General features: G+C 45.4%; 1 protein-coding gene and 1 non-coding gene across 2 annotated transcripts in view; both read left to right on the top strand.

Annotated features, from left to right (window-relative positions):
- pold1 (polymerase (DNA directed), delta 1, catalytic subunit) overlaps positions 1-25,666 on the top strand; it is a 182,736-nt gene that overhangs the window by 66,560 nt on the left and 90,510 nt on the right. Inside the window, exons 15-17 of the mRNA XM_080217759.1 lie at positions 4,119-4,235; positions 5,926-6,039; positions 7,538-7,685. Of these exons, the coding sequence (XP_080073885.1) occupies positions 4,119-4,235; positions 5,926-6,039; positions 7,538-7,685 (379 nt within the window). The remainder of the gene's footprint in view (positions 1-4,118; positions 4,236-5,925; positions 6,040-7,537; positions 7,686-25,666) is intronic.
- LOC145361811 (U6 spliceosomal RNA) lies at positions 7,936-8,042 on the top strand. Its single transcript, XR_013889875.1, has one exon. It is a non-coding gene; the product is annotated as a U6 spliceosomal RNA (small nuclear RNA).

The following is a 25,666-nucleotide window of genomic DNA, read 5'->3' as shown; positions in this document are numbered from 1 at the left end:
CAACCCTCTCAACTCTGGAATCAACCTAGTGAATCTCCTTTGCATCCCCTCCAGTGCCAGTGTATCCTTTCTCAAGTAAGGAGACCAAAACTGTACGCAGTACTCCAGGTGTGGCCTCACTAGCACCTTACACAACTGCAACATAACCTCCCTGTTCTTAAACTCCATTCCTCTAGCAATGAAGGACATAATTCCATGCAGGACATTTTATTTTAGTTTACTTATTTTTGTTCATTCGTGAGATTATGAGTCTTCCTGACTAGGCCGGCATTTATACGAAGGAGGTGAAGGAAAGTGTTAAATTAAAAGCGGAGGCGTTTAGAGTAGCTAAGAGTAGTGGGCGAGAAGAGGATTGGGAGAGGTTTAAATGTCAACAAAGATTGACAAAGAAGTTGATAAAGAAGCGTAGGAGAAACTATGAAGCTGGGCTAGCGCTTAATATAAAAAAGGATAGCAAGAGTTTTTATAAATATATAAAAAGGAAGAGGCTGGCTGGGGTGAACGTTGGTCCCTTAGAGGATGAGAAGGGGGACTTAGTGGTAGGGGATGGGGATATGGCTGAGGTCCTGAATAACTTTTTTGTTTCTGTCTTCACGGAGGAGGATGTGAATAATTTGCCGGGTGTTAGAGATGGAAAGGTGGTAGGACTGGAGGGTCTTAATGACATTACTGTTACTAGAGAGGCGGTGCTCGACAGACTGGAGGGGCTGATTGTGGACAAGTCGCCAGGACCGGATGGAATGCACCCGAGGGTTCTGAAAGAAATGGCGGAGGTGATAGTGGATGCCTTGGTGGTTATTTTCCAGACGTCGCTGGATTCCGGGGAAGTGCCGGAAGATTGGAAAGCGGCTAATGTTACGCCGTTGTTTAAGAAGGGTGCCAGGCGAAAGGCAGGGAATTATAGGCCGGTTAGTTTAATGTCTGTTGTAGGTAAAATGTTAGAATCCGTCATCAAGGAGGAAATAGCGAGGCATCTTGAGAGGAATTCTGGTGCGGCCGCACTTGGAGTACTGTGTGCAGTTCTGGTCCCCACATTACAGGAAGGATGTGGAGGCTTTGGAGATGGTGCAAAGGAGGTTTACCAGGATGTTGCCTGGTATGGAGGGGAGGTCCTATGAGGAGAGACTGAGGGATTTGGGGTTGTTTTCGCTGGAAAGAAGGCGGCTAAGAGGGGATCTTATTGAAACATATAAGATGATTAGAGGTTTAGATAGGGTGGACAGTGATAGCCTTTTTCCTCGGATGGAGAAAGCTAACACGAGGGGGCATGGCTTTAAATTAAGGGGGGGTAGTTATAGGACGGATGTCAGGGGTAGGTTCTTTACCCAGAAGGTGGTGAGGGATTGGAATGCCCTGCCTGCTGCGGTTGTAAATGCGCCTAGTTTGGGGGCGTTTAAGAGATCCGTGGATAGGTTTATGGACGAAAAGGGATTGGTTTAGGTTAGTGGGTCATTGTTTTTTAACTGGTCGGCGCAACATCGTGGGCCGAAGGGCCTGTTCTGCGCTGTAATGTTCTATGTTCTATGTTCTATGAATTGCTTGATAGAGCAGACGCAGCACGGTTTCGTTAAAGGGAAGTTGTGTCTGACAAATTTACTGGAGTTCTATGAGGATGTGTCTAGGGCGGTGGATAGAGGAGAGCCGGTGGATGTGGTCTTTCTTAATTTTCAGAAGGTGTTTGACAAGGTACCTCACAAGAGGTTATTGCAGAAGGTCAGGGGACATGGAGTTGGGGGTAGGGTGTTAGCGAGGATAGAGGATTGGTTGTCAAATAGGAGGCAGAGAGTGGGGGTCAATGGGTGCTATTCGGATTGGCGGTTGGTGACTAGTGGAGTGCCCCAGGGGTCGGTGCTGGGGCCTCAGCTATTTACCATTTATATAGATGATCTGGAGGAGGGAACTGAGTGTATGGTGTCGAAATTTGCTGATGACACCAAGATTGGTGGAACGGCAAATTGTGCGGAGGGTGTGGAGAGTCTACAGAAGGATCTAGATAGGCTGGGCGAATGGGCCAGGAAATGGCAAATGGAATTTAATGTTGGCAAGTGCGAGGTGGTCCACTTTTGTAGGAATAATGGTAGGAAGGATTATTACTTACGTGGCGAAAAACTGCAGCATGCGACGGTGCAGAGGGACCTTGGGGTCCTTGTGCATGAGTTGCAAAAACCCAGCTTGCAGGTGCAGCAGGTGGTCAGGAAGGCGAATAGGATGCTGGCCTTCATAGCGAGGGGGAGTGAATATAAAAGTAGGGAGGTCTTGCTGCAGCTGTATAGGGCATTGGTGAGGCCACAGCTGGAGTACTGTGTGCAGTTTTGGGCGCCGTACTTACGCAAGGATATTTTGGCCTTGGAGGGAGTGCAGAGGAGGTTTAATAGGCTGATACCGGAGTTGAGGGGGTTGAGCTATGAGGAGAGGCTGAATAAACTAGGCTTGTACTCGTTAGAGTTTAGAAGAATGAGGGGAGATCTCATTGAGACGTATAAGATGATGAATGGGATGGATAGGATAGAGGTGGAGAGACTCTTCCCGCTCAGAAAGGATAGTAGGACTAGGGGGCACAGCCTCAAGATAAAGGGGGGGCGGTTTAGAACGGAGTTGAGGAGGAACTTCTTCACTCAAAGGGTGGTGAATCTCTGGAATTCTCTGCCCGTTGAAGTGGTGGAGGCTGCCTCGCTAAATATTTTTAAGACGCGGGTTGATGGGTTTTTGATAAGAGAGGGGATTAAGGGTTATGGGGAGAGGGCGGGAATGTGGAACTGAACCACAACAGATCAGCCATGATCTTATTGAATGGCAGGGCAGGCTCGAAGGGCTAGATGGCCTACTCCTGCTCCTATTTCTTATATTCTTATGTTATTCTCTTATTGCCCATCCACGAAGATGGGAGATAGGATGGCACAGTACTAACTGCTGCTTCACAGCACCAGGGTCCTGGATCTGATTCCTGGCTAGGGTCACTGTCTGTATGGAGTCTGCATGTTCTCTCCAGGTGCTCCAGTTTCCTCCTACAGTTTGGTTAGGTGCATTGGCCAGGCTAAATTCTCACTGTGTACCTGAACAGGCACTGGAGTGTGACGACCAGGGGATTTTCACAGTAACTTCATTGCAGTGTTAATGTAAACCTACTTGCGACATTAATAAATAAATTTCAAACTAACTGCCCTTGGGAAGGTGGTGGTGAGTTGCTTTCTTGAGCTGCTCCACACCGTGTAGTGTAGGTACATCTACTGTGCTGTTAGGGAGGGGATTCTGGGATTTTGAACCAGTGACTGTGAAGAAATGGCAATATAGTCCAAAGTCAGTATGGTGTGCGACTGTGAGGGGATCTTCAAGGTTTGATTCAATTTTATTTGATTTATTATTGTCACATGTATTTGTTAATATAAAGTGAAAACTATTATTTCTTGTGCACTATACAATCAAACCTTACCGTTCATAGGGAGGGAAAGGAGATAGCTAGGGTGTAGAGAAAGATCAACTTAATGTGAAGTAGGTCCATTCAAAAGTCTGACAGCAGCAGGGAAGAAGGTGTTCTTGAGTCGGTTGGTCCTCAGACTTTTGTATCTTTTTCCTGACGGAAGAAGATGGAAGAGAGTATGTCCGGGGTGCACGAAGTTCTTGACTGTTGGCTGCTTTGCTGAGGCAGCAGGTAGTATAGACAGTGTCAACAGTTGGCGGTGCTCCCATTTGTCTGCTGCCTTTGTCCATCTAGACTCGGTGTCCCAGTTCCCCTCACTCTGCTCATGGTTGAGATACTGAGGCCAGTTGTGTCACTGTGCACAGATCTCCTTGTATTCATACCAAGATTAGAGTCTAAAACCTTCTGTAAGTCTTAGCTAATGTTTTGCTTTAGCCAGCTGAGCCATTGTGGGAGCTCTGTTGAGATATATGACAGTCCGTAGGGCAAGTCAAGTAAATTGCCAACCAGCGTCGTGCTTTACGTGTCTGTTCTTCTTATGGCCAAGAAAGGGATTGAAAGCCTCATTTCTCCAGTCTATGACAAACATTAATATTTATTTTTAAAACATAAAACATCTATCCTATCCAAGTTTATTTTAATGGCTGCACTGTGTGTTCTGCACTTCTGAAAGTGTAATCTTCCTTTTCTACTCCTCCAGGTATTATGATGTCCCCATTGCAACTCTGGATTTTTCCTCCCTATATCCGTCTATAATGATGGCACATAATCTCTGTTACACTACCCTGCTGAAGCCAGGTGCTGTGGAGAAATACAAGTGAGTTATGATATTTTTCAAAGTTAGTATGTCGTTCTTTTTTATTCATTCACAGGATGTGAATGAATAAAAAGCATTTGTTGCCCATTCCTAATTGCCTTTGAGCTGTGGCTTGCCAGGCCACCCATATTGCTGTGGATTTGGAGTTGCAAGTAGACCAGACCAGGTAAGGACAACAGATTTCCTTCCCTAAAAGGCCATTAGTGAACGACAATAAGAAATAAGTAAAGTTTATTTATTAGTCACAAGTGAGGCTTACATTAACATTGCAATGAAGTTACTGTGAAATTCTCCTAGTCGCCACACTCTGGGTCACCGCACCTAATCAGGTTATGGTTTCATAGTTATCAGGAGACTTTTGATTCACGATTTTTTAAAAATTGTATTTAAATTTCACCATCCGCCATGGTGGGATTCGAACCTGGGTCCCCAGCTCGGACGAAGCATTATCCAGACTTGAAACGTTGGCTCTGTTCTCTCGCCACAACTGCTGTCAGACTGGCTGAGATTTTCCAGCATTTTTCTGTTTTTGTTTTGGATTCCAGCGTCACGGTACTTTGCCTTTATCCCCAGGGCACTACCCTCAATCTCTGAATTACTGAACCAGTGACAATACCACTATACCATTGCCCCTGCCCATCCCTCCCCTCCCCGCCTTTAACATGATAGTTCAGACAGCCTCAATTGGTGCCGCTAGGTCTCTTTATTGCTGAACTGTCTATTCAGCTACCCTGATTTGAGATTTTCTCCTTTCTTCCCCGTTGCTTCTGAAAGTGTCAACTCAGTTCCAGCTACTCTTGATGTGTAATCCTCGATGGTGTGACAACTCACCATTGCTGACAAGTCTGACCCTGACTTTGTCTGATTGCTGTAAACAGAACAGTCTTCACTTGGTGTGGAAATCCTGTGTTTTCTTTTTCAAAACTGTCCTTCAGTCTTGAGTCATTGTTGCCAGTTGTCATGATGTCATGGGAGGGACCACTTTTCCCCTCAGTAGTGGGGGTCAGTAACCAGGGGGCATTGACTTAAGGTAAGGGGCAGGAGATTTAGAGGGGGCTTGAGGAAACATTTTTTCACCTAGAGTGTGTTGGGGATCTGGGGAAAAAATATTTATTAGTCACAAGTAAGGCTGCAATGAAGTTAGTGTGAAATTCCCCTAGTCACCATGCTCCGGCACTTCTTCGGGTCAATGCCCCTAATCAGTGCGTCTTTCGGACTGTGGGAGGAAACCGGAGCACCCAGAGGAAACCCACGCATACACAGGAAGAACATGCAGAGTCCACACAGACAGCGACCCAAGCTGAGAATCGAACCCTGGTCTCTGGCGCTGTGAAGCAGCAATGCTAACCACTGTCTTTCTCTCTCTCCCCCTGTCCCCCCAAAGGGCGGTAGAGACGGGAACCCTCACCACATTTAAAAAAACATTTGAATGAGCGTTTGAAATACCTGGCATACAAGACCAAGGACCATGGGATTAGAATAGATAGGTGCTTGATGGATGGTGCAGGCATGATAGGCCGAAGAGCCTCGTTGTCCTGTAAAGCTCTATCACTCAAAGACTATAGACTTCGGATTACTAGCTGGTGACATAAAACACATCTGGAATAGTAGCAGTGGTGGGGCTCAATTTTCTTTGATGGAGGACATGTATTTAATATTTATCAACCCCTTCAACCATTTCCCCTTCAAGCTTTTCTTCGGATCAATTCATCAAGACTCCAACAGGTGACCAATTTGTCAAGGCTTCGGTACGAAAGGGCTTGCTTCCAGAAATCTTGGAGAACCTCCTGTCTGCAAGGAAGAAGTGAGTATGGCGGCCTGAGTGTTTAGTCAAGATGTATCTGTTAATTCAGTAGCTGATTTGTTTAGGAACTGAGAGATACTGAAGTTCAGGTAAATCTCCTTACTAGCTAGCTTGGTCAAGTTTTACTTCATTGACCGAGGTAATTAGCAAAAGCCCCAGAGGCGAGTTGGGAGGCATTTGTCTTTTTATGCTGTGAGTTATTATAAACCTGAATGCACTGTCTGATAGGTTAGATTGATTTCTGGGAGGGGGTAATTAAGGGTGTCTACACACACCACACATCTCTTCTATTAACCTGAAGTCTGAAATTAGTAAATTTAAAAAGTAGAAATATTCTCGTGAAATTTTGTAATTATCTATTCCTCTGTTGTTGCTAAAAAGACAGATGTTGCTGGATCTTTCTGTCTTTATGGGGGGATTGATTTGATTTAACATTATTGTCACATGTTTAGGTTGATTGGCCATGCTAAATTGCCCCTTAGTGTCCTGGGATGTGTAGGTTAGAGGGATTTGCGGGGTAAATTTGCAGGGTTGTGCATATAGGGCCTGGGATGGGATTGTTGTCGGTGCAGACTTAATGGGCCGAATGTTCTCCCTCTGCACTGTGGGGATTCTGTGATTCTACGTGACATGATATGTATTAGCATACAGTGAAAAGTATTGTTTCTTATGCGCTATACAGACAGAGCATACCATTCATAGAGAAGGAAATAAAAGTGCAGAATATAGTGTTACTGTCATAGCTGGGGTGTAGAGAAAGATTAACTTAGTGTAAGGTAGGTCAATTTAAAAGTCTGATGGCAACTGGGAAGAAGCTGTTCTTGAGTTGGTTGGTACATGACCTCAGACTTTTGTATCTTTTCCTCGATGGAAGAAGGTGGTAAAGAGAATGTCCGCGGTGTGTAGGGTCCTTAATTATGCTGGCTGCTTTGCCGAGGCAGAAGGAAGTCTAGACAGAGTCAATGAATGGGAGGCTGGTTTGGGTGATGGATTGGGTTGCATTCATGACCTTTTGTAGTTCCTTGCGGTCTTGAGCAGAGCAGGAGCCATACCAAGCTGTAATACATTCAGAAAGAATGCTTTCCACAGTGCATCTGTAAAAGTTGAGTGAAATAAACCTGTGCTATCCAACATTTAGAAGAATGAAAAGTGATCTCGTTATATAAGATGCTTAAGTGGGTTTGTTGGATTAGCTGCTAAAATTATGAAGACGATGGATAATTCCTTGGAACTTAGAAGGTTCAGGTATAATTTGACCCAAGATTTGGAGATGTTAAATGGACTAGATAGGCTAGATCGAAAAGATAGGTAGATTTCTGCAGATTTGGGAGGATTAGAAGACATCATCTAAAAGATAGCGCCAGATCTTTCAGGAGTGAAATTAGGGACCACTTCTGCATAAAAAAAGATAGTAGATGTTGAGGTGTATTGTGCCATTTGGGGCGTCCAATCCCTGGAACAATTAAGTAATTGTCACTTCGTCATCTCTCAACACAAGAGCAAAGGCAGAACTAAAAAAAGAGACGGACCCATTCAAGCAAAAGGTTCTCGATGGTCGTCAATTCGCCCTGAAAGTCAGTGCAAATTCGGTGTACGGGTTCACTGGAGCACAGGTTGGCAAACTACCTTGCCTGGAAATATCGCAGGTGAGTTTTGATTTTTTTTGTATTCTTACTCTGCCTGTCACCATCCCCTCCTGTCTTCCTTTATGTTCCACTTTCAAAAGAAGCCTGCAGAGTGGCTAGTTTCAAATTTTCCTTGCTATCTAAACATTAGCACAGCAGGTGAGATTCTGTTTTACCAAACTGTTTGGTTTAGGAAGGATTTTGTGATGACCTCAGTCAGGTAAATGAGGTTGGCCTGCTTGAGTATGAGCTCCCTTGATTAAGTCCTTTTGTGCTTGCTTGGGCAGCACATATACTAAAATTGGAATGAAACAGAGAAGATTAGCATGGCCCCTGCACAAGGATGACTCGCAAATTCGTGAAGCATTCCATTTTCTTTATTGAAAAGAAATCCCTGATTGAGTCCTAATTGATGGCCCAATCAGGGAGCCTCATGTTCTCTATTTACAGAAGGTGTGTCAGTCTCTCTGCCTGCTGAAGCAGGGAGCACACGGAGAGTACTCTAATGTGCAGTATGTCTCGTAAACAAAGGAACTTTTGGTGACGGGACCTTCATATCCGTGGATTTGTTACAGATTTCGTATAAGTTTATGTTTGCAGGGAAGGGTTTTTATGATCCCAACTGTCCCAGATTAATTCACATGTCAGGAGACACAGGAATTGATGGGTTCTTGTAGTCATACTCTCATAAGTGGTGGTTGTACATTTATGGAGCTGGGCCAGTAAGGTAAGGTTAATTTAGGTAATTGAACAAAATCAACCCTGGAAGTTGCAGAAAATTGACCCCAAACATTGCTGGATTGACATAAACTGGTGGGGGTTTTTCTTATTCATTGTTAGGGCATGAACATTGCTGGCTGGCCAACGTTATGTTTAAAGTTTATTTATTTGTATCACACCTAGTCTTACATTAACACTGCAGTGAAGTTACTGTGAAAATCCTCCAGTTACCACACTCCGACCCCTGTTCGGGCACCCTGAGGGAGAATTTAGCATGGCCAATGTACCTAACGAGTACGTCATTCAGATTGTGGGAGGCAGCTGGAGCACCTGGGTGAAACCTACACAGACACAGGGAGAATGTGTGTTGGAATGTAACCGGTGACAACTTTGTATTGGATGTAATGTGACTAGTGGTAACAAGATGTAAGGGTCAGCTGATCCAGTAAACCATTAGAGAATGATGTAATAATCAGCTGACTCACTATAAATAAGAACATGTGTAGAATTGTGGGAGAGTTTGGAGTGGCCCAGGGCGAGGCCCCAAGTTTGGAGTAATGAAGTTTCTTTGCTAAGCCCTTTCTTTGATTTATAAAGTTGGAGTAAGTTTTATTCTGTTTTTATTGCCTGCATTTGAAGAGTGACTTCTGAAGACACGACGTGCAGACTCCAAACGAAGAGTGACTCAAGCTGGGAATGGAACCCTGGTCCCTGATGCTGTGAGGCAGCAGTGCTAACCGGTGTGTCACAGTGCCCACCTTTAATTGCCCTTGAGCGGGTGATGGTGAGCTGCATTCTTGAACGTCTGCAGTCCACATACTGTGGGTTGAGTGCCATTCAGGGAATGAACTTACCAGTTCTGCCCAGGCTTGCCCACAGATGACTCCAATCTTGAACACACACAGCTCAGTGTTCAGGCAATTGTTTTGAGAAGGTAATTGCCCACTATCTCCCCTCAGGAGTGGGCCTGATCAGAATTGCTGGTAAGCCAAGAACAACATGAAAAGGTAGAGTGAAGTGTTGGTAATGATCCATCACTGTACCCAGTATGTTTAATATTAGCATGGTGGTTAGCGCTGCTGCCTCTCAGCGCCGGAGACCCGGTTTCAATTCACAGCTTGGATCACTGTTTGTGTGGAGTCTGCACGTTCTCCCCGTGTCTGCGTGGGTTTTCTCTGGGTGCTCCAGTCTGCCCCCACAGTCTTAAAGATGTGCTGGTTAGAGTGCGTTGACTCGAACAGGTGCCGTGGTATGGGAACGAGGGAAATTTCGCAGTAACTTAGTTGCAACGTCAATGTAAGCTGTATTTGTGACAAATAAATAAACTTAAACATAATAGGATGGGATTTCCTGGCCACGCTCGCCCCATGTCCAGAAAATCCCATCTGATGTCATGGTCCATGTCCCACCTGCCACGATTTCTGTGGCTGGCGGGCTGGCAAAATTCTGCCCAACGTCTCTCATATCCATGGGGCAGCATAGTGGTTAGCACTGCTGCCTCACAGCGCCAAGGACCTGGGCTCGACTCCTGGCTTGGGTCACTGTCTGTGTGGAGTTTGCACATTCTCCTTGCGTGGGTTTCCTCCGGGTGCTCCGGTTTCCTCCCACAATCCAAAGATGTGTGGGTTAAGTGGATTGGCCATGCTAAATTCTCCCTCAGTGTCAGGGGGACTAGCAGGGTAAATACATAGAGTAATGGGGAAAGGGCCTGGGTAGGATTGTGGCCAGTGCGGACTTGATGGGCTAAATAGTCTCTTTATGTCCAGTAGAATTCTATTCTATGATCTATGCTGAGAATCTCAGCTACGATTTGATTTCCCCGCACATTTTGGTTCTTATCTCCATCATGCTGAGGTGTTAAGGAGGTATTGAGCTGTTGGAAGGGGGAGAAAAAAATTTAGAGAACAGTCTTGCAAACCTTATCTCAATCAGCTGTTGGGCAACATTGACTGAAGTGTGCCAGACGTGTTACCCAGGCTGTTTCTCGTGACTTGAAAATTGCGTGGCGTTAGGGAGGAGGCTAAGAGCGTTGCCTGAGAATATAATATTTCGGTATTGTATGCAATTGTGCAATGGAACTAAATTAACATCGTAGAGCTTTTCTTCTAAGAATTTTGGTTCATTTAAGGATGAGTAAAAACTTAAAGACTAAAAAAGGAAATGTTTGCTTAATTGATGCAATAGTAGCATGGGAACCATCTGAAGTGTTGAAATGTTTTAGAAGGCAGTTTCTCATCAAGAACAGATTCTACAATGCGGAGATTTTTTAAAAAGGCTATTACAGATATTTGTAAATGGATATAAATGTCTGAGCTGTGTGTAGTCTGGAGGTTGCAGTTTTGCGATGACTCTTGTCATATGCTCTCAGAAGGGAGACTGTGGTTAAGCTGTGCAGGAAGTTGTGTTAAGCAGGATAAGATGTTATAAATCTGTTTGTCAGCAGCATGTCTTTGCTCTCTCTCTTCTTCCCAAAGAGTGTCTCTGGAACTTTTCTTGGTGCTCCAGACACATGGATTACTGCGGTTGTTTCATGTCGTATTGCTGTCCTTCACAGCAACATCATCTTTTCTTTCTGTAGCGTCTTTGAGATAAAACATCCCAAGGCTCATCTCATGAGTGTAATCAAACACAATTTGTGACCGGGCCATATGAAATATTAGGACAGGTAACTAAAAGCTTGATCAAAGTGGTGGATTTTAAGGGAGGAGAGGGAGCAGTGCGCATTTAGGGAGGGGATTTAGTTGCTGTTGCCTTGGCAGCTGAAGGTTTTTCTAGCCCTTGCACTTAACTGAAAGTCCCTTGCCTCATTGAAGGCTGTTAATGAAGCAGTGTCAATGCTTGGGAATGCAATGGCCTAGTGGTATTATTGCTAGACTATTAATCCAGAAACTCAGCTAATATTCTGGAGACCCGGGTTTGAATCCCACCACAGCAGATGGTGGAATTTGAAATCAATAAAAAAAAATTATCTGGAATTAAGAATCTACTGATGACCGTGAAACCATTATCGATTGTCAGAAAAACCCATCTGGTTCACTAAGTCCTTTGGGGAAGGAAATCTGCAGTCCTTACCTGATCTGGCCTATGTATGACTCCAGAGTCACAGCAATGTGTGGCTGATTCTCAACTGCCCTGTAGGGCAACTAGGGATGGGCAACAAGTGCTTGCCAGCCAGTGACAGCTATTCCCACGAATGAATTACAAAAAAAATATATGTGCACAGAGGCCAGGACTGGGGCAGATTGGAGATCTTGGTAGGTCGTAGGACTGCTGGAGGGTTTGAGGGGTGGAAGGATTTGAACACAATTTTGAGAATTTTAATATCCTTTTGTTGGGGCGTTGTTTCACTGGCACTTTCACTTGATCAACACCATCTATCATGGCTGAGTCCCAATCTTTAAGCACCATGCACGTTTTCGGGAAGGACTGAGATTGCCAGTGGGAGGGAGAACTGGCTGATTTCAACCTCCGGAATTCAGGCCAGTTTTGGTGCCCCAGTACTTGCTCCGGCCAAGATGAAAAAACTCCGTAAAGCCTGAGAACAAACCAGAGCTTTTCCTGGAGCATGTTTACACTGGGGCGAGGAAATTCAGTTAGGTGCAAGGATGAGAAAAGCTTTTAATGTGGTAAAATGTCCCCCCCAAGGCGATTTCATAAGCGTTATCAAATAAAATTTGACACACAGCCTCATACAGAGATAAATTGTAGAAACTCTACAGTGCAGAAAGGGGCCATTCAGCTCTTCAAGCCTGTACCGACAACAATTCCTCCCAGGTCCTATCCCTGTAATCCCACCTGTTTACCCCGCTAATACCTCGAACCTACGCATCCTGAGACACTAAGGGGCAATTTAGCATAGCCAATGCACCTAACCTGCACATCTTTGGAGTCTGGGGGGAAACTGGAGTACCTGGATGAAACCCACGCAGACTCGGAGAGAACATGCAAACTCCACACAGGCGGTGACCCAAGCCAGGAATTGAACTGAGTCTGTGGAGCTGTGAGACAGCAGTGCTAACGGCTGTGCCACCGTGCTGCCCATATGAGGACAGGTGACCAAAAGCCTGGACAAAGTATCCTGATGTCAGAGACAGAAATAGAGAAGTGGAGAGGTTTAGAAAGGAAATTCTGGAGCTAAGGACCTTGGCACTTGGAGGCATAGCCACCAATTACAGAAGATGTGCGCAAGGGTAAAAATAGAAAGAGCGCAGAGATTGGGTAGCTTGTAGAGTCAGAGGAGGTTACAGAGACATGGAGGGAATAAGCGCATGAAGGAGTTTGAAAACAGAGATGAGAGTTTTAAAATGGTGATATTACTGAACTTGGAGACAATGTAAGTCAGAGGACTTGAGTGATGGGTGAATGGAACTTAATGCGATACAACCAGCAAAGCTTTGTATGAGCTCAGGTTCATGTAGGGTGGAAGACAGAAGGCTGGCCAGGGCAGTGTTATTGGAATAGTAACATTAGTGTGGCACAAATACCAGGCAATGACTGTCCACAAAAGAGAGAACCGAACCGAACCATCTCCCCATGAAATTTAATGACATCACCATTGCTATCAACACCTTGGGGGGTACCATTGAGCAGAAACTGAATTGGACTAGTCAGACAAGTACCATGACCACAAGAACAGGTGAGAGGCTAGGAACTCTGCAGTAAGTAACTCACCTCCTGACTCCACAAAGCCTGTCCATTATCTACTAGGCACAAGTCAGGAGTCTGATGGGATACTGCCTGGATGAACACAGCTTCAATGACACTCAAGAAGCTTGACACCATCCAAGACAGAGCAGCCTGCTTGATGGCATCCCATCCACCACCAACCGTCACTCCCTCGCCACCAACTGTCACTCCCTCCGCCGTTGGTAGCAGGGTGTACAGTCTACAAGCTGAACTGCAGCAAGTCATCAGGGTTCCTTCAGCAACATCTGATCCTGCAAGCTCTACCATTTAGAAGGACAAGGGCAGCATAAGCCTGAGAACATCATCGCCTACAAGTTCTGCTGAAAGTCCCTCACCACCCTGAGTTGGAACAATGTTGGCCCTCCTTCGCTGCTATTGGGTCAAAATCCTGAAATGCCTTCCCTGACAGTACTGCAGGCGTACCTACACTGCATGGACTGCAGCGGCTCAAGAACATAGCTCACCACCACCTTTTCAAGGGCAATTCAGGATGGACAACAAATGCTGGCCGAGCCAGCGATGCCCACGTCCCATGAAAGCACAAATAACCAAATGTAATGAGGTCTAGTGGTAACACAATATGGATGAGGGACTCAGCAATGATGTGGCGAACACAACAAAGAGAGCTGGGGTTGTTCTTTTTGGAGCAGAGAAATTTAATAATGAAATACAATAGAGGTATTCCAAATGATAAGCGGCATTGATAGGACAGATAGAGAGAAACTGTTTCCACTCACAGGAGGAATACTAAGCTTTGAGATAATTGCAGTGGAACCAGAGGGGATCTGAGGAGAAAAACTAATTACACGGTGAGTCGTTACTGTCTGATTTGGTAGTGACAGCAGATTCAATAGTAATTTTCAAAAGGGAATTGGACGATGATTGCGATGGGAAATGAGCTGAAGCAAAGGCTGAGTTGGGATGGCACATGGAAGTAGGTGGGCCTCGTGACATGTACAAGTACAGCACCAAGGTTGCTTTCGTTTCACATTTCTGATTTGGTGGTGGAAGCAGATTCAGCAGTAACTTCCAAAAGGAAATTGCCTGAACGCTTTCAAGGGCAAAATTGCAAGTTTATGAGGCGGCACGATGGCACAGTGGTTAGCGCTGCTACCTCACGGCGCCAGGGACCTGGGTTTCGATTCCCGGCTTGGGTCACTGCACGTTCTCTCCCCTCTCCTTATCTGCGTGAGTTTCCCCTGGATGCTCCGGTTTCCTCCCGCACTCCAAAGATGGGCAGGTTAGGTGGATTGGTCATGCTAAAATTGTACCTTTCGTGTCGGGGGGATTAGCTAGGCTAAATGCATGGGGGTTGCAGGGATAGGGCCTGGGCGGGATTGTGGTCAGTGCAGACTCAATGGGCCGAGTGGCCTCTTTCTGCGCTGTAGGGATTCTATGAGTAGGAGTGGGACTAATGGGTAGTCTTACAAACAGCCTGCACAGACATAATAAGACAAATTACCACTTGTCTTATATCATTCTCTGATAGGACTCAGTAGTGAAGTGCGCATTGCTTTATTAGCTATGGCTTTGTGAAGGTGAGCAGCAGGGTGACTCTATGTACAAAAGTTACTGTGGAAAATTTCTCCTTTCCTTCCCTCTATTTCTATTCTTGTCACTCCATACCGGCGTGGTTTATCATCCTGCAGCATTCGGCATATAGTTGCCTTGCACAATGTAGCAGTCTGCTATCAGGTAGCTACCTGGACCCACGGCTCTGTCACTACCAAGTCTTGGCAAAGGGGCAAGGAAGCTGACAAATTGTCATCTGAGCGTTGTAAGTTGTGCAAGATATTGGCCATGATTCTCCCATCCTACTGCGCTAATTTCTTAGCTCAGTGAGCTGGCAGATTCTCATGTCAGCCGATTCGCAGGGTTCGCGCAATGCTTGCTTCTCCCAGCACTGGATTTCCAGCGGCGTCTGCCCTATGCCAGAAATCAGTGGGAAGGTGCAAAGACCATTTATATGGTCATTGTAATATAATTTAAATACAATTAGTGGGCCCAACACTGAAGTCTCTGAGCCCCGCTACCATCTCCCACCCCCACCAGAGCATTTCACTCCAATAGGGATTACACTAGCTCCCCATTTTCGAGGAGCTGGTGCCCAAACCCACTGGAGTGAAGGGGGGGGGCAATTGGGGGGCCCCCACCCATAGGGTCAGGCAGGGAATGGGTGCTGCCAGGGCATTGGCTTCCTGGCAGTACTGGTCTGTGTGCCCTGGCACTGCCCAAGGGCAAAGTGCCAATGCCCAGGGAGTAGTGTCAAGGGGGCGGGGACTTGGGGCAGGACCTCAGAGTGATTGGTGGGGATAGGGGTTCCCACTGCTGCTCTGCATAGGGATCGGAGAGGGGAAGGGGGGGAAGGTCAGCCGTGAGGGAACATTCAGCCTGCTTGGGAGGGGGCGGGGGGGTTGGGGTGGTTGGCACTATGTTGGGAGGGGTGGTTTACCGCTGGTGGGTTTGCTGGGGGGGTGGGGTGAAATCGATAGGGGAGGTGCTGGCGATCGCAGAAGGCAGGGCTGGTACCGGGAATAGTCATGGGGACCAACGATTGGGCTGTGGCGGGGGCGGAGAGCCAGCATTGCGGGAGTGGAGGGATTGGTCAGCAGTAGGGAGGCCTTCAGTGCGGGGCCACTGCTCATGTGCTGATCTCAGCGCTGACAAATCAGTATGTGCGCAGTAGCTTGTTTGGTGCACTGATTTCAGCCTTTCGTTGCGGTGGGGAGGGGGGAGTCATCGGGTAATCTGATGAAGGAGCAGCGCCCCGAAAGCTAGTGGCTTTTGCTACCAAATAAACCTGTTTGACTTTAACCTGGTGTTGTGAGACTTCTTATATGTTTACCCTAGTCCAATGCCGACATCTCCACATCATGTCTTTGCAGCGCACAGAGTGTGGGAGATTCTTCTCTGAACTCCCACTGAAAAGAAAGCGTGAATTACTCCAATTTTCACGAGAAGTTGACACTTACAATTTTGTTTGGGAGAATTCCGCCCATTGTTCTTTTAAATATCTCAATGTTATGGTCTGATAAGTGTATGCAGCCTTGGGATGAGTTGTTAAAAAATAATTGATCTTGATCTATAGATAGGATGCTAATGACTTAGGCACAAAAGCTTCTGTTTTCCTCCTGTCCTAATTTGAAATAAGATTTGAAAATCCAGTACAATTTTGCATCATACAGGAACAGAAAAATAAAGTCTCCAAACCCTCCTTGCAGTGTAATTAAACTGATCAGCCAAGGGTATGAATAGAAAGCATGTGGAACATTAACAGGCTAATGTTATCCTCCAGCATAACTGTAATCGTGTGATATGAGATTTTTACAAAAGATATGTGGGCTTCTAACTGTCAAAATAAATTACAACACTTTAAATGTTACAGTTAATTAGAATTTAACTCTTCAGTGATTATTGATTGACCCTGTCGGAGTGTTAAAAGTTTATTTATCAGTCACAAGTAAGACTTACATCGACACTGCAATGAAGTTACTGTGAAATTCCCTTAGTCACCACACTTTGGTGCCTGTTCAGGTCAATGCACCTTAACTAGCACATCTTTCAGACTGTGGGAGAAAACCAGAGGAAACCCATGCAGACACAGGAGAGTGTGCAGACTCCACACGGACAGTGACCCAAGTTGGGAATTGAACCTGGACCCCTGCACTGTGAGGCAGCAGTGCTAACTGCTGTGCCACCATGTTGCCTACCCCCAACTCCCAGCAGGCTGACCATCCCCTCACGACTGACCATCCTGCATCCCCAGCCAGCCCCAGTCACTAGCCTCCCTGCTTCCCCCCCACCAATCCCTATGCAGAATGGCAGCAGGACCCCAACCCCCACCCCACCCCCAATGCCCCTAGGCACTGCCCCCTGGGCATTGACACTTTGCCACTTGGGCAGTGCTAGGGTGCACAGGCCGGTACTGCCAGAATGACAATGCCCAGGGAGCAACCCCCAGCTGCCCGTGGTTAGTAGTTTGATGCCATTCTTTTTGTCAAATAATGAATCCGACTGAACAATTTTGATTACTGGAGCACTTAATTTAGCACTGGACATTTTAGCCATTGACTGCTAACTGGAACTTTAGGTTAAAGATCAGGACTTGCCTAAAGATATGTGCCTGGGGGAGATGATGGCCTAGTGGTATTATCACTAGACTATTGATCCAGGAACTCAGCTAATGTTCTGGGGACCTGGGTTCAAATTCTACCATGGCAGATGGTGAAATTTGAATTCAATTAAAAAAGAAATTGGAATTAAAAATTTACTGATGACCAGGAAACCATTGTCAGTTGTCAGAAAAACCCATCTGGTTCACTAATGTCCCTTTAGAAAAGGAAATCTGTTATCCTTACCTGGTCTGGCCCACATGTAACTTCAGCAATGCCCTCGGGCAACTCAAGATGGGCAATGAATGCTGACCAACCAGCAATGTTCATATCCCACCAGTGAACAAAAGAAAGGAATTGGTTAGATTTTGAAAAGCTAATCCTTGAGGCTTTTTTTAAATCTCTGGCTCAAAAGGAGACCCCTGCTTTTGATTCATAGTCACTTTTCAAGTTGTCTTGACTAAGGTTTCAGGTCCAGAAAGGGGGTGGGGGGGTGGGATCATTGTGGAATATATTGGCAGTGCATCCGCTGGCTGACCTTGGTCTCAGTGGGCTGTAAGAAGGGAATCAAAGCTCTCAATGTAAACGCTTAAGATTTTGGGGCAGAGAAGAATAGTTTATATTGAAACCAGTTGCCAAAGCCATGGTTCCCTATTAGTTATTAATAATAATAGAGGATGTGGTGGGTTCTTTTTTCAGTTTAATGTGGCTTCCCTTTCACCTCTCTTGGTGGGCTTAGGCTGTGTGGAGGTGATCTACTTCCACTGTGGATATCCAATGGAATTGGCTATTAGACAGCTTACAAGAGCAGCTTTGCTGGAGGATAGGGGGTTGTAGGAGATGCAGGAATTTGGACTATATGTGTCCCTTTGTTCCAGCATTTACATATCAGAGAATCCCTACAGTGCAGAAGGAGGCCATTCAGTCCATTGGGCTTGTGGTGACAACAATCCCATCTAGGCCCTATCCCTGTAACCCCCATATATTTACCCTGTTAATCCCCCTGACAATAAAGGTCAATTCAGTATGGCCAATCAAACAACTATGGCAAGGTCAACAAGGCATAACAGGCTACAAGATGTAGCATGTAAAATTGCCAGCTCCAATGCATCCCTCCCTGATGAACTCAATGCATTCTATGCCCATTTTGAACAAGAGGTCAGCGAGAGTGTGCCCTCCACCCTGGAAGCCCTGGATGAACCTGTATCTGGGGTCGCCGTTGTCGATGTCAGAGTGGCTTCCTCGAATGTCAACCCACGGAAAGCAACTGGCCTGGCTGGGGTACCCGGATGAGCACTCAGATCCTGTGCGGATCAGCTGGCAGGGGTATTCACGAACATCTTCAACCTCTCTTTACAACAATCTGAGGTCCCTATCTGCGTCAAGAAGATAACCATCATCCCGTTACCTAAGAAAACCAAGCAGCATGCCTTAATGACTATCGGCCTGTGGCTTTGATATCCATCATTATGAAGTTCTTTGAAAGGCTAGTCATGGCATGAATCAATTCGAATCTCCCAGACTACCTGGATCCACTACAGTTTGCCTACCGCTGCAACAGATCACAGCAGACGTCATCTCCCTGGTCCTGCACTCAACCCTGAAACACCTAGATAACAAGGATTACCTATGTCAGGTTCCTATTTATTGACTACAGCTCAGCCTTCAACACCATTATTCCCATGAAACTCATCTCCAAACTTTGTGGCCTGGGCCTTGGCATTCCCCTTTGTGACTGGATTTTGAACTTCCTAACTCACAGACCACAATCAGTAAGGATAGGCAACAACACCTCCTCCACGATCATCCTCAACACCGGTGCCCCTCAAGGTTGTGTTCTCAGCCCCCTACTGCACTATTTTATACATCTACGACTCTGTAGCCAAATTCCCCTCCAATTCAATTTTCAAGTTTGTTGACAACACCGCTGTAGTGGGCCAGATGTCAAACAATGACAAGACAGAATACAGGAATGAGATAGAGAATCTGGTGAACTGGTGTGGCAACAATAATCTCTCCCTCAATGACAACAAAACGAAGGAGATTGTCATCGATTTCAGGAAGCGTAAAGTAGAACATGCCCTTGTCTACATCAATGGGGATGAAGTAGAAAGGGTTGAGAGCTTCAAGTTTTTAGGTGTCCCCATCACCAGCAACCTGTCCTGGTTCCCCCATGATGACGCTGTAGTTAAGAAAGCTGACGCCTTTTGTTTCTGAGAAGACTAAGGAAATTTGGCATGTCGACTCTCACCAACATTTACAGATGCGCCATAGAAAGCATTCTTTCTGGTTGTATCACAGTTTGGTATAGCTCCAGCTCTGCCCAAGACCGCATGGAACTATAAAAAGTTGTGAATGTAGCCCAATCCATCACGCAAACCAGCTTCCCATCCATTGACTCTGTCCACACTTCCCACTGCTTAGGCAAAGCAGCCAGCATAATTGAGGACCCCACACACTCCAGACATTGTCTCTTCCACCTTCTTCATTCGGGAAAAAGATACAAAAACCTGAGGTCACGTACCAACCGACTCGAGAACAGCTTCTTCCCTGCTGCCTTCACACTTTTGAACAGACCTACTTTGCATTAAGTTGATCTTTCTCTACACCCTAGCTATGACTGTAACACTGCATTCTGCACTCTCTTGCTTCTTTCTCTATGAATGGTATGCTTTGACTGTATAGTGCGTAAAAAAAACAATACTTTTCACTGTCTGTGATTACATGTGACAATAAATCAAATCAACTCAAAACTAAGTCGCACATCTTTGGACTATATGAGGACACCGGAGCACCTGGAGGAAACCCACACAGACACCAGGAGAACGTGCAAATTCCTCACAGACAGAGAATTGAACCTGGGTCCCTGAACTGTGAGGCAGCAGTGCTAACCATTGTGGCAATCGTGCGGCCTCATATCCTTGTACTTTTCTTTTAAAATTGAAAGTGTTGACACAGCTTGGGATATGTAATCCATGATTTGCAGTATTGACATGATCATTGTAAATATCAAAATGAGTAAGCTTAACATCTTTGAAACAACTGTGAGCCTTCGGTCAGTTTGGGCTCCTGCGCTGGATGGCATTCTCTCAAAGGCCACTGAAGAAATGGGCCAGTGCTTTGTGAACCTTTTGCCCATGTTATTAATTTGTGAGAGTTAGAGATTTGTTCCAGTGGGATGGAGGGATGATCCTGTGGTGGTTTCCATTTTCAGAAAGTCCGTGTATTTCACCGTGGATGGCACTGCTGCCTCACAGCACCAGGGATTCAGGTTCGATTCCCGGCTTGAGTCACTGGCTATGTGGAGTCCGCGTTCTCCCCATGTCTGCATGGATTCCTCCGGGTGCTCTAGTTTCCTCCCACACTCCAAAGATGTGCAGGTTAGGTGAATTGGCCATGCTAAATTGCCCCTTAGCGCCCACAGGTGTGCAGGTTAGGTGAATTGGCCGCACTAAATTGCCTGTTAATGTCAGGGAGATTAGCTAGGGCAAATGCTTGGGATTGTGTTTGGTGCAGACTCAATGTGCCAAACGGTCTCTTCTGCGCTGTCGGATTCATGATTCTAGTCTATGATTTCATGATTTCAGCCAAGGGATGGTTTCTTGAAGGGATTTTGAGAAATGTTCTCTGTGATCAACTGGACAGAAGAGGGGTTAACAGACAGTCAACAGAACTTGCAGGAAAGATGTGGGGTGGGGTCACATCTTGTCAACCTTTTAGGAGGTGATTGCTAAGTTGTTGTATGTAGGTACCTTTCAGTTTTCAGAAGGTACTTTTCAGTTTTCAGAAGAAGGTACTTGCAAGTGTAACGGTCGTTTGAGAACTAGCTGCAGTCCGACAGGCAGAAAGTGGTTATTGATGCTTAATTTCTGGGTCTGCTGTGAGACTGGTCACCAGCGACGTTCCACAGGGGTTGTCACATAGAATCGCATGTGGAGTTACAGTCCTTTGACACAATGGGTGGTGCAGAGGGCTAGAGGAATAAGACCTAGCTTAAAAAAACCTTTACTGTCCAGATGGACTTAAAAAAAAATCTGTATCTATTTCATTGGTGAGTTATTGATTCCAGGAGAATCTGATAGTGTTTAATATATTGAAGGAACTGGATGGGACTAATATAGAGTGCTGTTATTTCTACTATCTTCATTAATTTAACAACATGCGTGCAGGTATTGGGGGAACAGGCTGCAAGTTTACAGATGATAATCTGTGCAAAGGTTAGGTTTGAAGATGAAAATAAGCTGCTCGTGCAAATCTTAATATGGGTGGGAGGAGGGGGTGGCGTTCTGTCTATATTTAGATTTTAACTTCAATAAATATAACAGTGCACTTGTGTAGTTGAATATAGTTACACCCTACAAGGTATAGAATTTGTTGTGGTCTGTGGAGCGGCACAGTGGTTATCACTGCTGTCTCATGGCACCAGGGACCTGGGTTCGATTCCCGGCTTGGAAAACTGTCTGTGTGGAGTCTGCATGTTCTCCCCGTGTCTGTGTGGGTTTCCTCTGGGTGCTCTGTTTTCCTCGCGCAGTCCGAAAGACATGCTGGTTAGGTTCGTTGACCCCGAATAGGTGCAGGAGTGTGGTGACTAGAGGAATTTCACGGTAACTTTGTTGCAGCGTCAATGTAAGCCTTACTTGTGACACTAATAAATAAACTTTAAAGCCAGGCATTTATGTGAGAGCGAAGTAATGCAGATGCTGTAAATCTGAAATAAAAACAGAAAATGTTGGAAATGCTCTGGAGGCCAGGAGCATCTGTGCAGAGAGCAGACATGAGGTGACATGAGCTCTTGTCTGTTCCACGTTTCTTCAATGCTGGAGGAATGGGAGCAGTTTTGTTCGCAATTGAGAGACACCAGATTTTAGACGTATGGTTCTTTAATGTATTACCAGGCTGTTGTCTCTCGCAAATTTTTTAAATTCCTTTTCTGCACAGTCAGGTTGTTCTCCAAGACTTATTTTGCAATCTTTCATGCTTGCAAAATCATTTTCATTTCTCATTTTTGACCCTTTTTCTAGAAAGATTTTAATATTTACTAGAGTTTAATTTTGTTTCTCTACATCCTTTTTTTCGTTGTTGTTAACAGTTTTTTTTCTCATAATTTTTCTCCCTTCCTCTCTTGAATTCACTGACGTTCACTGGGCCAGATGTACCTTGATTCTTTGCAAAAGTGGCCATCGTTCATGTTTGAGTTTAGCCTGTGCGTACTGTAGGCTGTTTGGCCACTCGTGACAATCACAGTTGAGCCTGATTCTTTCCTCACCCAACAGTTGCACAACCACTTCCAAGCCATTCACCATTCTGACTTGGAAATATATTGGCTGTTCCTTCTCAGTTGCTGGATCAAAATCCTAGAATTCCCTCCTTAACAGCATTGTGGGTCAACCCACACCATGTGGACTGCAGCGATTCAAGAAGGCAGCTCACCACCACCTTCTCAAGGGCAACTAGGGATGGGCAATGAATGCTGGCCAGCCAGCGACACCCATTACCTATGAATGAATGGAAAAAAAGGGGATCACATTAAGAAGTCTCACAACATCAGGAAAAGTTATAGAATCATACAAGGGACAATTTAGCATAGCCAATCAACCTAACCTGCACATCTTTGGACTGTGGGAGGAAACTGAAGCACCCGGAGGAAACCCACACAGACACGGGGAGAATGTGCAAACTCCACACAAGCAGTGACCTGAGGCCAAATTAAACTGGGTCTCTGGTGCCATGAGGCAGCAGTGCTGACATATGAACTAAAAAAGCAACTTAAAAAATATAAACCTGATGTGGACATTTTCCTGTGCAACAAAATGGAGTTGAGAGGTCAGGCGACCTTTTCTTACCTTCCTGCACTTGGAACTGCAGGAGCCCTGAGCTGATCTTCACGTCTGGACAAAATGTGACTAAGCCATTGAAATGCAAATAACCTTCCTGGGCATATCATTGAGAAGTTACAGGGGAAGCAGTGGTGTAGTGGTATTGTCACTGGACTGATTATGCAGAGACCCAGGGCAAGATCTGGGAGCCGGCTTCAAATCCCACAACGGCAGATGGTGAAATTTGAATTCAATAAAAAAAAATGTGGAATTACAAAGTCTTAACCATGACCATGAAACCATTGTCGATTGTTGTGAAAGCCCATCTGGTTCATTAATGTCCTTTAGGGAAGGAAATCTGTCGCCCTTACCCAATTCCAGACCCACAACAATGTGGTTGACTCTTAAATGCCCTCTGAAATGGAGGACAATTAGGGATGGGCAATAAATACTCGCCCAGTGATGCTCACACCCTTTAAACAAATTTAAAAGAATTACAAGTGGTTCTTGCTGTAATAAATGGATGCATTTCTCCAGCTAATTAAAAAGATTATGTTTCACAATAATGTGGCTTCAAATTTGGAAAACAGAGCGGGTTTGAAAAGCTCCATTTTACCAAGATAAATGATATTCTGACAATGACCTAACCATCAGAAACTATTAATGAGGACAGTGGAGAAGGATACTCTGGTCACTTGACAGAAGCTAGGTTTCTAAGAACATAAGAACATAAGAAATAGGAGCAGGAGTAGGCCATCTAGCCCTTCGAGCCTGCCCCGCCATTCAATAAGATCATGGCTGATCTGTCGTGGCTCAGTTCCACTTTCCCGCCCTCTCCCCATAACCCTTAATCCCTTCTCTTATCAAAAACCCATCAACCCGCTTCTTAAAAATATTTAGCGAGGCAGCCTCCACCACTTCAACGGGCAGAGAATTCCAGAGATTCACCACCCTTTGAGTGAAGAAGTTCCTCCTCAACTCCGTTCTAAACCGCCTCCCCTTTATCTTGAGGCTGTGCCCCCTAGTCCTACTGTCTTTTTTGAGCGGGAAGAGTCTCTCCACCTCTATCCTATCCATCCCATTCATCATCTTATACGTCTCAATGAGATCTCCCCTCATTCTTCTAAACTCTAACGAGTACAAGCCTAGTTTATTCAGCCTCTCCTCATAGCTGATGAGTTTTGATAAGACGTATTCTAAGCAGGCAAATGAGAAACATCCAGAGCAGCAAAGGGAAAAGACCCTGCCAAAGAAACCCCAATCGGCAGGGTCTCAGCTTACCCTCAAAGTCTGTGCATGAGGAACTGAACCAGGGCTTCAATATCACACCTTTTTCTTTTAGAGTCATAAAGGTTTACAGCATGGAAACAGGCCCTTTGGTCCAACTTGTCCATGCCACCCCTTTTTTAAACCTCTAAGCTAGTCCCAATTGCCCACGTTTGGCCCATATCCCTTTATATCCATCTTACCCATGTAACTGTCTAAATGCTTTTTAAGAGACAGAATTGTACCCGCCTCTACTACTACCTCTGGCAGCTTGTTCTAGACACTCACCATTCTTTGTGTGAAACAATTGCCCCTCTGGACCCTTTTGTATCTCTCCCCTCTCACATTAAACCTATGTCCTCTAGTTTCAGACTCCCCTACCTTTGGGGCAAGGTATCGACTATGTAGCTGATCTATGCACCTCATTATGTTATAGACCTCTATAAGATCACCCCTCAACCTCCTACACTCCAGGGAAAAAAGTCCCAGTCTATCTAGCCTCTCCTTATAACTCAAACCATCAAATCCTGATAGCATCCTAGTAAATCTTTTGTGCAGTCTTTCTAGTTTAATAATGTCCTTTCAATAATAGGGTGACCAGAACTGTACACAGTATTCTAAGTGTGGCCATACCAATGCCTTGCACAACTTCAACAAGACGTCCCAACTCCTGTTTTCAACGTTCTAACCGATGACACCAAGCATGCTGAATGCCTTCTTCACCACTCTGTCCACCTGTGACTTCACTTTCAAGGAGCTATGAACAAGTACTCCTAGATCTCTTTGTGCTGTAACTCTCCCCAACACCCTGTCATTAACTGATTAAGTCCTGCCCTGGTTCAGTCTACCAAAATGCATCACCTTACATTTATCTAAATTAAACTCCATCTGCCATTCGTCAACCCACTGGCCCAATTGATCAAAATCCCATTGTAATTTGAGATAACTTTCTTCACTATCCGCTATGCCACCAATCTTGGTGTCATCTGCAAACTTACTAACCATGCCTCCTATATTCTCATCCAAATCATTAATATAAATGACAAATAACAGTGGACCCAGCATCGATCCCTGAGGCAAGCCGCTGATCACAGACCTTCAGTTTGAAAAATAACCGTCTATAATCACCCTCTGCCTTCTATCGTCAAACCAATTTTGTATCCGTTTGGCTACCTTACCCTTTTAGAATCATAAAATCCCTACAGTGCAGAAGGAGGCCATTTGACCTATTGAGCCTGCACCAATAACAATTGTCAGGTTGACACAGTGGTTAGCATTGCTGCCTGATAGCACCAGAGATCTCGGTTCGATTCCCAGCTTGGGCCACTGTGTGGAGTTTGCACGTTCTCCCTGTGTCTGCATGGGTTTCCTCTGGTGCTTCGGTTTCCTCCCACAGATTAAG

The sequence above is a fragment of the Carcharhinus amblyrhynchos genome, chromosome 35, assembly GCF_965287045.1.
Source record: "Carcharhinus amblyrhynchos chromosome 35, sCarAmb.v2.hapA, whole genome shotgun sequence".
Lineage (NCBI taxonomy): Eukaryota > Metazoa > Chordata > Chondrichthyes > Carcharhiniformes > Carcharhinidae > Carcharhinus > Carcharhinus amblyrhynchos.
Note: the sequence above shows the minus strand (reverse complement) of the source record. Positions and strands in the feature narration are given on the sequence as shown.